Source organism: Hyperolius riggenbachi, chromosome 7 (assembly GCF_040937935.1).
Source record: "Hyperolius riggenbachi isolate aHypRig1 chromosome 7, aHypRig1.pri, whole genome shotgun sequence".
Classification (NCBI taxonomy): Eukaryota; Metazoa; Chordata; class Amphibia; order Anura; family Hyperoliidae; genus Hyperolius; species Hyperolius riggenbachi.
In genome coordinates this window covers 166,074,522-166,087,442 of record NC_090652.1, presented here as the reverse complement: position 1 = coordinate 166,087,442, position 12,921 = coordinate 166,074,522, and the positions used below count along the sequence as shown (strand labels likewise).

At 41.3% G+C, this 12,921-nt stretch overlaps 1 protein-coding gene across 2 annotated transcripts in view; it reads right to left on the bottom strand.

The window, feature by feature from the left end:
• LOC137524699 (dynein axonemal heavy chain 7-like) overlaps nucleotides 1-12,921 on the bottom strand; it is a 565,826-nt gene that overhangs the window by 97,417 nt on the left and 455,488 nt on the right. For both annotated transcript variants that reach the window (XM_068244848.1, XM_068244849.1), the window contains 4 exons: nucleotides 12,583-12,773; nucleotides 11,980-12,113; nucleotides 8,606-8,941; nucleotides 3,222-3,348 (listed from right to left, as the gene is read on the bottom strand). In XM_068244848.1, the coding sequence (XP_068100949.1) occupies nucleotides 3,222-3,348; nucleotides 8,606-8,941; nucleotides 11,980-12,113; nucleotides 12,583-12,773 (788 nt within the window). The remainder of the gene's footprint in view (nucleotides 1-3,221; nucleotides 3,349-8,605; nucleotides 8,942-11,979; nucleotides 12,114-12,582; nucleotides 12,774-12,921) is intronic.

The window sequence follows — 12,921 nt, the reverse complement described above, 5'->3', positions numbered from 1 at the left end:
TGATCCACTGTGGCAGCTAGCCCGTCACTTGTCGGGCTTACCGCCAGGGAGGTTAAGTGATTGTGCATTGCAGATTAATTTCCAATGAGTAGCAGGATCTTAGAAAATATACTCAATGACACTATAGAGGCAGATGGATGCTCCAAAAATATTAGGGGTCAGAGTTACTAAGCCTTAGGATCAACTAAGAATTCCATAGTTAAGTACAAACTTGCAGACACTGTGTTCTTCTGGCTTGATTAAGCCCTTCCCGACCGCTTAACCCCAATAGTCGTCAGGAAGGTGCCGATTGGCATCAAGTCCGGAGATTAGCGGGGATCATGTGCATCCCCGCTAGAGTGATGGAGCTCTGCTCCATAAACATCAGCAATTGTGGCTGGCAGATTGGAAAGAAAAAAAAACCCCGGCAAAAATTATTTGTACTGCAGCACTGTACAGGGGACAGCCCTGTCACTTGGCTGTCCCCTAGATAGGCAGGGAAACAGATCGCTCTCATAGGCTGATGCCTATGAGAGGCGATATATGTGATTGGATGTCAGGGGGAGGAAGTAAAATGTAAAAAAAAATAGCCAATTTTATTTAAAAAAAAAGCAATTATATTAATAAAAAATAAAACGGCAGCAGCAATCAGATACCACCAACAGAAAGCTCAAGAAAAGGAGGGCAGATTCATTAGTGTGCTAAGTTGGATGACCGTGCGGCACACTGTTAAATCTGCAGTGTGCTGAATTGTAAAAAATGCCCTGGTCACTAGGGGGTGTAAGCCTGTGGTCCTCAAGAGGTTAAAGAAGCACCCCTCTCATCACATTCTTAACCTTCACATTGTGGGGAACTCCATGGTGATATGTTTGAATTACCTACTGAGGATGATCATTGGCCCAGACCAATGGGAATTATCAGCAGAAAATTCAAATATGGCACTGAGTGTTGTCATTTGTCCATTAGTCTGGTCCAATGAGTATCCTCAGTATCCAATTAAAATACAGTATATGAGCCCTGGCATTCCCAGATATTTGATGGTGGAGCAGGGTTTCTTCAGTTAGGACAAAATAACACAGATGAAGAACAGAATAATACGTAGAAAATATTTGAACTATGACAGTGTACTTCAAGAACATATTTTAAAAGCAGTAATGTGTGTGTGTTTTTTTAAAGGTTTTTCTTTTAATTTGGGCAAGGTAAAAAGTACAAAAAAAGGGACGGGAGGAGAACCGGGAGCCCAATCTGGTGTAGTATGATACGTAGATTTTGGATAAATACAGTAGTTGTATAGTTGTTATACTCACAAAATTAGGTTGCTAGTCTGGCAACCATTTGTTGTGTGTGCGAGGAGGTACCGTCCCCGCTCGGCCTTGTCTAGTAGTGGTCGCAGCTCCTAGAGGAAAAAAAGGTCCACTTGCCGGAAGTGGTGACCCCACACAGGGGGTGGTTGATCAGTAGGGTAGAGAAGGAGGCGCCCGGAGTGTATGTATTAATTATAATTAGATGGTACTAAATGATATTCAAATAATAGAATAAAATAAAAAAAATCAGTTGGTCCTACCTTATTAAAGTGGACCCTTCACTCAATATAGAAAGATAAACGTTTTATTTGGCACTTTTAAAAGACAACGCGTTTCGCGGATAAACCGCTTCCTCAGTTCGTGTGATATGCCTTGTAGTAGTCCGGCTGGGAAGGTGTCGCCTCTCTGTCCCCGGAGCACAGATCTGCTGCGAGAATTCACTTACTTCCTCATTGCTGAAGCAGCCCAGAGCCGATGAGGAAGCAAAAAACAAGGTGTAAAGCAAAAAGTACTAAATTACTCCACTTTTATGAAAGAGAGACAGGCGCTCTCCACGGCCTCTGGTGCGTAACTGCTGCAGCCTCACCCTGCTTGCAGCTGCTCTCTCAGCACTCCTGGTTCTCTCTGCTACCAGGAGTGCTGAGAGAGCAGCTGCAAGCAGGGTGAGGCTGCAGCAGTTACGCACCAGAGGCCGTGGAGAGCGCCTGTCTCTCTTTCATAAAAGTGGAGTAACTTAGTACTTTTTGCTTTACACCTTGTTTTTTGCTTCCTCATCGGCTCTGGGCTGCTTCAGCAATGAGGAAGTAAGTGAATTCTCGCAGCAGATCTGTGCTCCGGGGACAGAGAGGCGACACCTTCCCAGCCGGACTACTACAAGGCATATCACACGACCTGAGGAAGCGGTTTATCCGCGAAACGCGTTGTCTTTTAAAAGTGCCACATAAAACGTTTATCTTTCTATATTGAGTGAAGGGTCCACTTTAATAAGGTAGGACCAACTGATTTTTTATTTTATTCTATTATTTGAATATCATTTAGTACCATCTAATTATAATTAATACATACACTCCGGGCGCCTCCTTCTTTTAATTTGGAGCTTTTTCTGAATAAGTAAGGAATATTAAAAAATAATTTTGCTTATTAACCTAGGTTGGTTGCCTGTCTGGTTGTCCTATTATTAATGAACCATGATCCACCATCTTATTGCCCTTACCTCCTTTTTGAGCGATGCAGGGAGGAGCATCTTTGCCATCACCATTGGAGCAAGGGTGCATTGCAAAAAAATGTGGTGTTATCCCCACCTTTGTCACAAGGCATACTGCCCAATGATGACAACCTTTTAGGCCATTTGATAGGGGCGCATGGATCTATCTATCTATCTATCTATCTATCTATCTATCTATCTAGGAGTGAGAGATTATGAAAACTGCCATTGCAAAAATATTTCCCTTGTCATGTACTGATCTTCTAACTTTAATACTTGAGAGTGCAGATCAGGTGTTGCATGTTCACAGTGCTGACCTGTGCCTGAAACCTGCTGAAGCCAAACGATCAGCAACAGATCCATACAGTTATTTTTCAAAGAAACAGATCTACAATGGTAGATTTCATAATCTCTCAGTAAAGTGCCTGCATCGCCTCATAGAACCATAAGGCTTGATCCGGAATCTCTTTCCCCATTCCGGTATCTTCTGTAAATACTGATCCATAATGCATACACTGGAAAACCATTTAAACTGTTTGTTCCACTACTGGGATCACAATCTTAGTTTTCAGATAAAATAACAGAAATAAAAAAGCCAATAAAAGAAATAAAGAGAAATAAATTAAGAGTTGAAAGAAGTCACACTGATATCCCAGCTAAATATTGTACAAGTCAAAACAAAAAAAGTTATGAACTCAGATTTAGATTTACCAATATTATTAAAGAGCACTTACCAATTTTTCGCATTTCAGAAGATTTACTGTTAAACAGAAGGAGAACAGTAGTTTGTCCTTTTCAAACAATGAACGACATACATTTGTGTACAAAGAGAAGGTAAAGTGGTCCTTCAGGATTTGAAGCCTTAAAAAAAACAAAAATATACATTTTACTGATTGCTACTCTCACAAATCAATTTATTGGGCACATATTTACTAATTTACCTTTATTTTTCAAAGTACGTTAATTTACTGATCCTGTTTCGAGTGGAAGCACTGCAGTTCACAGCTTTGGCACCCAGAGGGGTAATTGGAGGCCAATCAGTGCGGTCTCAGTCATGTGACCTCCTCATACAATTGGCTAATCATGTTAATCAAAGGGAAAGGATGTTTTGTGAATGTAACTTTTCCTTGTCATTAAAGTTTAAAAGCTGGCATAGTGGGAAATGATTAGTAGCCATCCTGAAACTGTTTGTATCCACGGTAACATTTTCATCATGTATTTGATGGTCCCAGGACGTAGTTAGTCACAAACATAAAATCAGACAAATATAATGTAATACAACAAATGTAATTACATGAGCTACATATAAATAAAAGTTAATAATAAATAGTATATACAACACACATGTTAAATATATTATAATACTCCGCACAAATACAGGGACGGATCTAGACCAAGTTGCCCCAAGTTGCGCCTGGGGCAAGGTCAGGTTTTGGCACCTAAACTGCCATTCCCCATCCAAATTTTGCCGCTTTTTTAAGAATTCAACAAACTGCGCCTGGGGCAAGAGACCCGCTTGCCCCCCCCCCCCCCCCCCCCTAGATCCGTCCCTGCACAAATAGACCTGTACTTTTGAATTTTTGTTATATTACATAGTTGAGTTTGTTAATATTATATGAACTAGATTGAATTTGTTTTATATACATTACACTTCAAAGTACTATAACATTCCAAATAATTACCCAATTATTCACTTATACTTCACTTTTAGTAACTGTGTGTCCCTAATGGACAGTTGTCAGTGTTTATAATGCTGGTATTGCTGCTATGCACCTGTTCATTTAACTATAGCTTTATCACTACTTACTTTACATGAAACATATAAAATATATAATTTTATTTCAATACATAAGAATGTAAACTATACATGTTTTTTTTCTAAGCATGTGGAGGGAAGGAGGGTGGAGGACAAAGCTTTTGTTGGTAGTATTAGTATCCTTTATTTTATTTATTTTACTATTTATTTACAAAAAAAGAAATAATCTTGAAAACTACATCTTTGCAGTTACCTATTACTTGATAGCATTGTACTGCCTCTGTTGTTGCTGGAAAATTGCTGGCCATGTGACTCAATAATACCTTCCACTATAGGCCAAAATTGCCTGTGCCTTTTCTCTCAGTTCTCGGTTTGTGTTAACTTTGTGGTACAGAGTACCCAGCAAGCTCATGGTGAACCAGAACTCCTAGGAGTGTGTAAGGGGCTACAATGGACCTAAAAGCCCTCTAACTAAAATGCTATGGAAAGCAAAAGTGCTTTCTTAAAACAGAAAGTATTTGCGATAATTCAGGTTGGAGTGAGCTCCGAGATGTCTCCCAGTGTATCACTGTTGAAATATGCAAATTATCTATGTAACTATGTAGCCGCATCGCACCGCAAACAATGGAAATGGGCCCTTAAACATCAGGTATGCAAGTGACAGTTTCTTTCCAGTCGGGACCTAGTCTGACATCATAATCCTCACTGATAAAGTATTACAGCTATAAAACTCTTGCCAAGAAGCAAACAGCTTCAGAGTGCAGGGTAGAGATTAATAAAGGTCAAAAGTTCATATATTTTGGTTTGGAACTCTCTCAGACAGTGTGGAAGACTGTTTCATTCAGTTGAGAGACTACAACATTAAGGGCCTGTTTCCACTACACGCAGTTTGGATGCAGAATGGATGCAGAATGGATGCAGAAAAACTGACTCCAATGAATGCCTATGGGAAAATCTGCTTCAGAAAAATCACGTTTAGTGGAAACAGGCCCATAGGCATTCATTGGAGTCAGTTTTTCTGCATCCAATCTGCGTGTGGTGGAAACAGGCCCTTAGCCTTCTTTTTAAGCTGATACACGGTGGAAGTAGAAGGATGAATACAATTGTTTATTTCATCAGTTTATTTTCATCTTGGGTTTTATTTACAGTGGACCTAAGCAGAAAACAGGAAGCCTTCATCAATAGCTCTGTCAAACTGGAACATTTCATAAAAGTTATTTTAATATCTGTGAAGGTTCTAATTTATCTATCCATTTACAAAAATATGTTTTTTTAATAAGTAACTCCTGTTGTGAGGAACATCATCTGAAGTGCCCTTTAACACATTATTGAACGTGCTGGAATGCTCCTTAAATTGGCCCTGAACTCAGAACTTCCCCTCTGCTCTAAAAGATACACAAAAGCATAATAACCTTTAAAGAGAACCCGAGGTGTGTTTGAAGAATGTGATCTGAATACAGAGGCTGGATCTGCCTACACAGCCCAGCCTCTGTTGGTATTCCAAACCCCCCCCTAATGTCCCCCTGCACTCTGCAATCAGACATAGATCACAGCCGCGCTGTGCTGGCTGTGTTTACATCTGTAGTGTCAGTCTCGGCTGCTCTCCCGCCTCCTGCATAGCTCCGGTTCCTGCCCCCGTCGCTTCCCTCTAATCAGCGGGGAGGGAAGGGAGGCAGGCGGGGACCGGAGTTCTGCAAGAGGTGGGGAGAGCAGCAGACTGACACTATAGAGAAAAACACAGCCCGCTGCGACACGCTGTGTGTCGACAGAGAGGCTGTGATTTATGAGGGATTGCAGAGTGCAGGGGGACCTTAGGGGGGTTTAGGATACCAACAGAGGCTGGGCTGTATAGGCAGATCCAGCCTCTGTATGCAGATCATATTCTTCAAACCCGCTTCGGATTCTCTTTAAAGAAAAACATTTCTTTATTACAGCTGCTGTAATCCTGTAACATCCTGTGTTTACAGATTAGCTGCTCTGCCATGGCAGAGGAGATTCATGAGCTGACACAGCTAAGAGATCAGATTTCATGTGCTGATTAGTCACAGATGAGGGGGAATTAGACAGGTTACATTCTCTAAATGCATATTTCTCTGTTTTCCTTTTGTCTTGTGCAAATGTTCAGGTCCATTTTAAGTGCACATTAATCCTTTATAAACATTCCTTTTTGCTTTTAATAAGGGAAACATAAACATATATTTTTTTCACCCCTGACAGACCCATGACAGATGCTATGTCTTCTACAGTTTTATGTTTCAGAAATGCATGATGTTTGCTTTTTATTTTGTTGGAATGTCAGCTATTGTAATTAAGATCTTTTTTTTTTTGGGGGGGGGGGGGAGGGTGTTGCATCACACACACAGTGATTGTGAGGATGCATGCTATTGTGTCTGTTACTTATGCAAACAATAGCCTCTGATGAGTCCAGGGAGTTCTGGGTGACTGCGTCTCTGGAAACCTCTGTGTGAGGACTATAATGGGGAAAAGGTTAGCTGTGTAGGGGGAGAACTATGCTAAACTTGGTGGTGTGCAGATCTGCTGAATTTTCCTATGGAGTTTTTCTACTGCCTTAGATGAAATAAATGAGTTGTCATCCAATCATCTGTCTGCTCATGGTGTATGGACCCTCATCTAGTCACACCTTCAAACAAGGTAGAAGACTGAATACACAGTATTAATATTAGTTAAAATCCAGTGTAGAAGTGGATATCTAATTTGGATTGATAGCTATTATTTGGATTGATAGCTATTAGCTGTTGCAGGGTGTATTATAAACGAAATGGTGTGGTGCAATTGTCCTGCGGCACATGTGTGAAACTATCTTAAATGTTATTTACCTTACAAATTATAGTCCACAGCTAAATAATACATACACACACACACACAGACACACACACACACACACACACACACACACACACACACACACACACACACACACACACACACACACACACACACACACACACACACACATATATATATATATACTACCCAGGATGCTATGTTCTTGGGGTCACGCCCCTTCCCTGCACAACTGGGCGGTACCACAAACAGCCAATCAGATTTCACCCATTCACGCCAATGGGAGCATTTAAAAGGCTGCCATTCTCACAGTGATAAAGTCAGAGTCTCCAAACTTGGCACAGTTGGTCACTTGGTGACCGAAGTTAAAAATTCAGGGAAAGTAAGTGGAGTAAAAAACAGCTAATCAAATTTCATCAAATTTCAGCCATTCATTTTAAATGGGAAGATGTAAACTGCAGCCATTCTTAGAGTATTAATCGAAGACACCACACACAAGCCAATCAGATTGGTTTGATTGATAAACTGTATCCATTCCCACATTATTGATGCCAAGGACCCCAAAGCTCACAGACTTGGTTATTAAGCGTGTCATGGTTAGAAAAAGGGTGCGGTGCCAACAACAACCAAATGTTTAAATGGAAAGATTTAAAGAGGAACTCCAGTGAAAATAATGTAATAAAAAAGTGCTTAATTTTTACAATAATTATGTATAAATGATTTAGTCAGTGTTTGCCCATTGTAAAATCTTTCCTCTCCCTGATTTACATTCTGACATTTATCACATGGTGACATTTTTACTGCTGGCAGGTGATGTCAGTGGAAGTAGCTCCTGCTTGCTTTTATGGCAGTTGGAAACAGCTGTAAACAACTATTTCCCCCAATGCCATAAGGTTCACAGACAGGAAACTGCCAGGACCATAGTCCTCACAGTTTCCTGTGGGAGGGGTTTCACCACAATATCAGCTATACAGAGCCCCCTGATGGTCTGTTTGTGAAAAGGAATAGATTTCTCATGTAAAAGGGGGTATCCGCTACTGATTGGGATGAAGTTCAATTCTTGGTCATGGTTTCTCGTTAAACTGCAGACATTATTACACTTTTAAAGACAGGGTTCTCAAACTTGACACCATTAATCAATGGGTGACTGGGATTTATATCCAGGAAAGTGGGTGGAGCCTACAACAGCCAATCAAAATTCACCTATTGATTTTCAAGGGGAATATTTAAATTGCTGCCATTCTTACACTGTTAATGCCAGAGGCCTGGTATAGTCGGTCATTGGATGACTAAGGCTTAAATTCAGAAAAGGGGGCGGAGCCACAGACAGCCAATTAGATTTGTTTGCTTGATTTTTATGGGAAAATTTAAACTGCTTCCAATCTCACATTAATGATGCCAAGGACCCCAAAACTCACAAACTTGGCCAAACCCAACAACAACCAAATACATACCTGAGCAACACTGGGTCTTCAACTAGTACTGTATAAAATAAGCCCAAAACAATAATATTACACACACTCATATATAAAAAAATTTTCAGGAAAAGTAACAAACCTTGTCTGCAGATGGTCTGACTTCTCTGAGTTGTCTATAGACATGATGAAAAGGTTAATAAACCAAGTTAGAGAGTACTGGTACATGGGCTCAATGTTGGCTAAGTCAGCAATGGAAAAAAAAAGAATTGAGGAATGGATGGAAATTGGGCGATATCCCATTCTTGTCTCATCAATCATTTTCTCAGTTGCCTCTGCCACGGCTTGCTTCTCAGAAATTTCATTTGCCAAGGCCTTCGAGGAAGACAATATTTTAATGGCAGTTTCATCTTCTAATATGTTTCCTTCTGAAGATGAAAGTACTTCTAGAATCTTGTCTTCAATTTCTTTTAACTGTCTGGAAGTATAAAAATGATTATGTAACATAGTACATGCTAGATTTTTTGTGCTGGAGAAGTAGATTTAAAATCTTAATTAATATATTTAAAGGAAAAGATCACTAGAGTTCTTAATTATATATGCACACAGCTGAAGTTAGAGCCTTACATGCATTTAGGATTAATTCTTTAAAATGTACTTTATGCCCTCTCAACTAATTTAAAACAGTCTATAAATTTGGCACTTCAGCTAAGACATCTACTGTATATTGTTCACGGACCGATTGTTTCACTTTTTACTTAATATATATCAATTTTAATTGTTAGAGTTGTTTCAGGAAGATTGTAGCCTATGTTCGTTTTGCAGGCACCAATAACACATTGACAAGTTATATACAGAAATAATGTCTGTAAAGGACATACAAATTATTTCCAGGCCAGATACACCTAACCACCCAAAACTCACAGTGTCCACAATTATTATGTTGGTCTGCAGCTTCTCCAGTTAGTTTAGAATTGCAGAGTTATGGAGAGTAACATAGGAAAGCATACACACATTCAGCATACAGCTGTCCATCCCAGCAATCTGTTCTAGTCTCCAAATGTCTCTTACATTCACTTCCCACTGTCACCATTATTGTGGCATCCTAGCAGCACTAGCAGTGAAAGATACATGAGAACACAGCTGGATCCATTGCCATCTGGATGACTGCAGCATGCATTGGCATGTAGCTACAGATCAGCTTGATAGTCCTCCCTGCAATACTCTTCTTGGGAGTGAAGGGATTCTGGGAGTGGTCATGGCAATACTGTGGAAGAGATTGGTAAAACTAGGTGGGGGATAAGGGGAGACACGTGGCAATGCTGGAGGAAAAGGCACTGCCCAGGAAGACTTGGTTATACTGGGGGGATACTGAAATATTATGGAGGGGAATGGCCATTTTGGAAACATTGCACTGCTGGGGAGAATATGATTATACTGGGGAAGAAAGTACAATTTTAGGGAATTATGTATGGCTACCCTAGAAGTACCTGTAACTAATGTGTGTGTAAGGAGGGGGGCCCTCATGGTTGTTGTGGTGCTTGTTTATGGAGGGATTATAGTCATGGTGACTGCACTTGTCTATATGACCCCTGGCAAATGTGACTATAACAGTTCACCAAGGTAGGAAAGGGGGTGTTGGGGGGTGGCTGTAGGAGGGCCCTGTTAAAGGTATGGAGGGCCTCATGATTTGTACATACATCTCTAGTGCTGTCTGTGCTATGTTAGTTTTGGGAGTAGGGGGACCCATAAATAGAGAGTTCAGTAAAATGCAGCTAATCTGCAATGTACTGGAATTATTTTCACCAGAAGCCATTGTGAAAAAAAACAACATATTTTTATATTACTGCATTTGGTGTTCAGGGATTTGATGAACTACTATTCTGGAGGACTGTCCACTCACCAGTTGGGTTACTTTATATTGAGTTATTCCTGGTGATAAAGTATTTTTACTGTGTTACTGTGTATAAACCCACTTTCATTGATGAGTGGGTTAAACAGTCAGGGGATTGACTGTCATCAGAATGGGGGTGTATACAAGGGCCTTGATCTTGCAGAAAACGGTGTGCTAATTGCTCCAGAAGGACCTAAAATTGCACAGAAATAAGTACTGTATTGTTTAAAATCAAAGCAGGAGTTTTAGCCTCTTACTCCAGAAAATAACTTTTCCATTGCTTTGTAGACTTTCACTTTCAAACAGGACTTGACTTATAAGCTGTCAGCACTGGCATAGGAGCAGGGGTCGCAGCAGTCGCACTGGCGACCGGGCCCGGGATCTTGTAGGGTCTGTATCGGCCTTTGCTCTCCGCATTCTCCTCTGTCCCCAGGCCCTGCGTGACAGGCGCTTAGATTCATCTCCAAATCGCAGGTAGCCCCGCCCCAAATTTCAGGTAGCTCCGCCCCTCACAAGATCGTTCCTGTGTGTTGCTTGATTCTCTCCCCAATCCCTGCCCCTGCAAATCCCATTGGCTGGCATGGCAAGAACAGAGGACAGAGCATGGGAGAAGATGGAGATGTGCCAGGAGCTCCCTTCCCCCAGACAAACAGAGCAGGAGGTTTGAGAGGTGAGTGCTGTCTCCCTCTTTATTTCCCTTTCACTGCTTATCAGCCTTTCAGAGCCCACAACAGGGCACACTCACTCCCTCGCTCACCTTTCTCCACCAGACCCCTAGTAGGTTCCCTGTCTTTCTATCCGCTCCCCAGAATTCTCACTAGCCCCCCTCAACTTCTCTCCCCCCAGACTCCTAATAACCTCCCACACTCCCTCCTCAATATTCTTCACCTTCTCCCCCCAGACTCCTCATAACCCTCTCAATATTCTTAATCCTCCCTTCCCCAGACTCCTAATTACCCCCTCTCTGTCCTCACTCCCCCCTCAATATTCCTCACCCTCCATTTCCCAGACCTCTAATAACTGCTCTCCCTCTTTACTCACCCCCCCCCGACCCCTAATAACCCCCTGTCTCTTCTCACTCCCCCCTCAATATTCTTCATTTTCCCCCAGACCCCTAATAGCCCCCCTCTCTCTCCTCACTCCCCCCCTCAATATTCCTCACCTTCCCTTTCCCAGTCCCCTAATAACACCTCTCTCTCTCTTCACTCACCTCCCTAATAACCCCCTCTCTCTCCTCACTCACCCCCCTACTAACCCCCCTCTCTCTCCTCACTCCTCCCTCAATATTCCCCACCCTCCCTTTCCCAGACCCCTAATAATCCCTCTCTCTCTTCTCACTACCCCCTCAATATTCCTTACCCTCCCTCCCCCAGACCCAGTGCTACCAGTGTCAAATGGTACACAAGCCTGTTTGCAGAGGACACTGGCCTGCAGTGACAACTATATTGGCCTGCAGGTGACAGCTATATTGCTGTCTACTACCACATCACTTGAAAGAATACATTGGACATTGGCAGAGTAAGTATGGGGGGGGGGGCATGTCCAAATTCTGCATCGGGGCCCTGAGGTCTGTAGCTACGCCACTGGCAGTCAGCTTTGACTGTTGTCTGTTCATAACTTACCTTTTATTTTCAGCTCCTTGAAGAATAAGAGCTTGCTTCTCCTCTTCAAGATCTGGTCTCTCTCGAGCCACAACAATACCCAACAGTTGATCCTGCAACCCTTCAGGAGTGATCATAAAATTCAGCAAGGTGACCTGCATGAGACAGCAGACACTTGAATCAATATATTCATCCTTTTTTTTACTAACTTAATGAAACAACAGATTAAGATCTTGACTTGGAAATAAGGCAGCGTATTTGACCTTTCAACAATGTTATTTCTAATTTGTTCAAAAAGCACAGCATTTCGATGTGAACTTTTAAGCAAGATAAGCTTTGGATAAACATACACAGAAAATAAAAAGGCATGTAATAAACCATCAGCCCAAATCACATCTTTATACAGCTTTGTAGTCTAAAAAGTATTACTCTGATATCCATTTCCCTGATGGCAACGGACAAACATAACTTCAGCCACACAGCTAATTTGTCAAAAAAATAGCTGATAAAACATCTTTTTTAGGTATATAATTTCATACATATATAAACAAAACTTATTTTCACTAAAGACAATAGAATGGAAAACGAATCTACTTCTGATGACAAAATATACTTTGAACCGACCTTGACAGAGGTTTCCGGTAAATAGTGTGGATTTCTCAGTTTAGTTGTAATGTAGAACCGAAAATCAGGAGCATATTCTATGGTGGAATCTCCAAGGCGAATGCACACACTACCTCCTTGTTTAAAAGTCTGCTTCAGAAGAAGTGGCTCTAGAATAGGGTCCAATTCTTCCCCAACATTTTCTAGAAGCACTGCACAAATGTTAAAAGTTAACATTACTAAACTGTCAGAAATAAACGTGCAAGTCCCCTCCCCCCACCAGCAAATCATAATAATAGGAAGTATGTTTGAAAATTAAAGAACTAGAATTAATTAGCATGAAGCACAGACAAAGCTGTA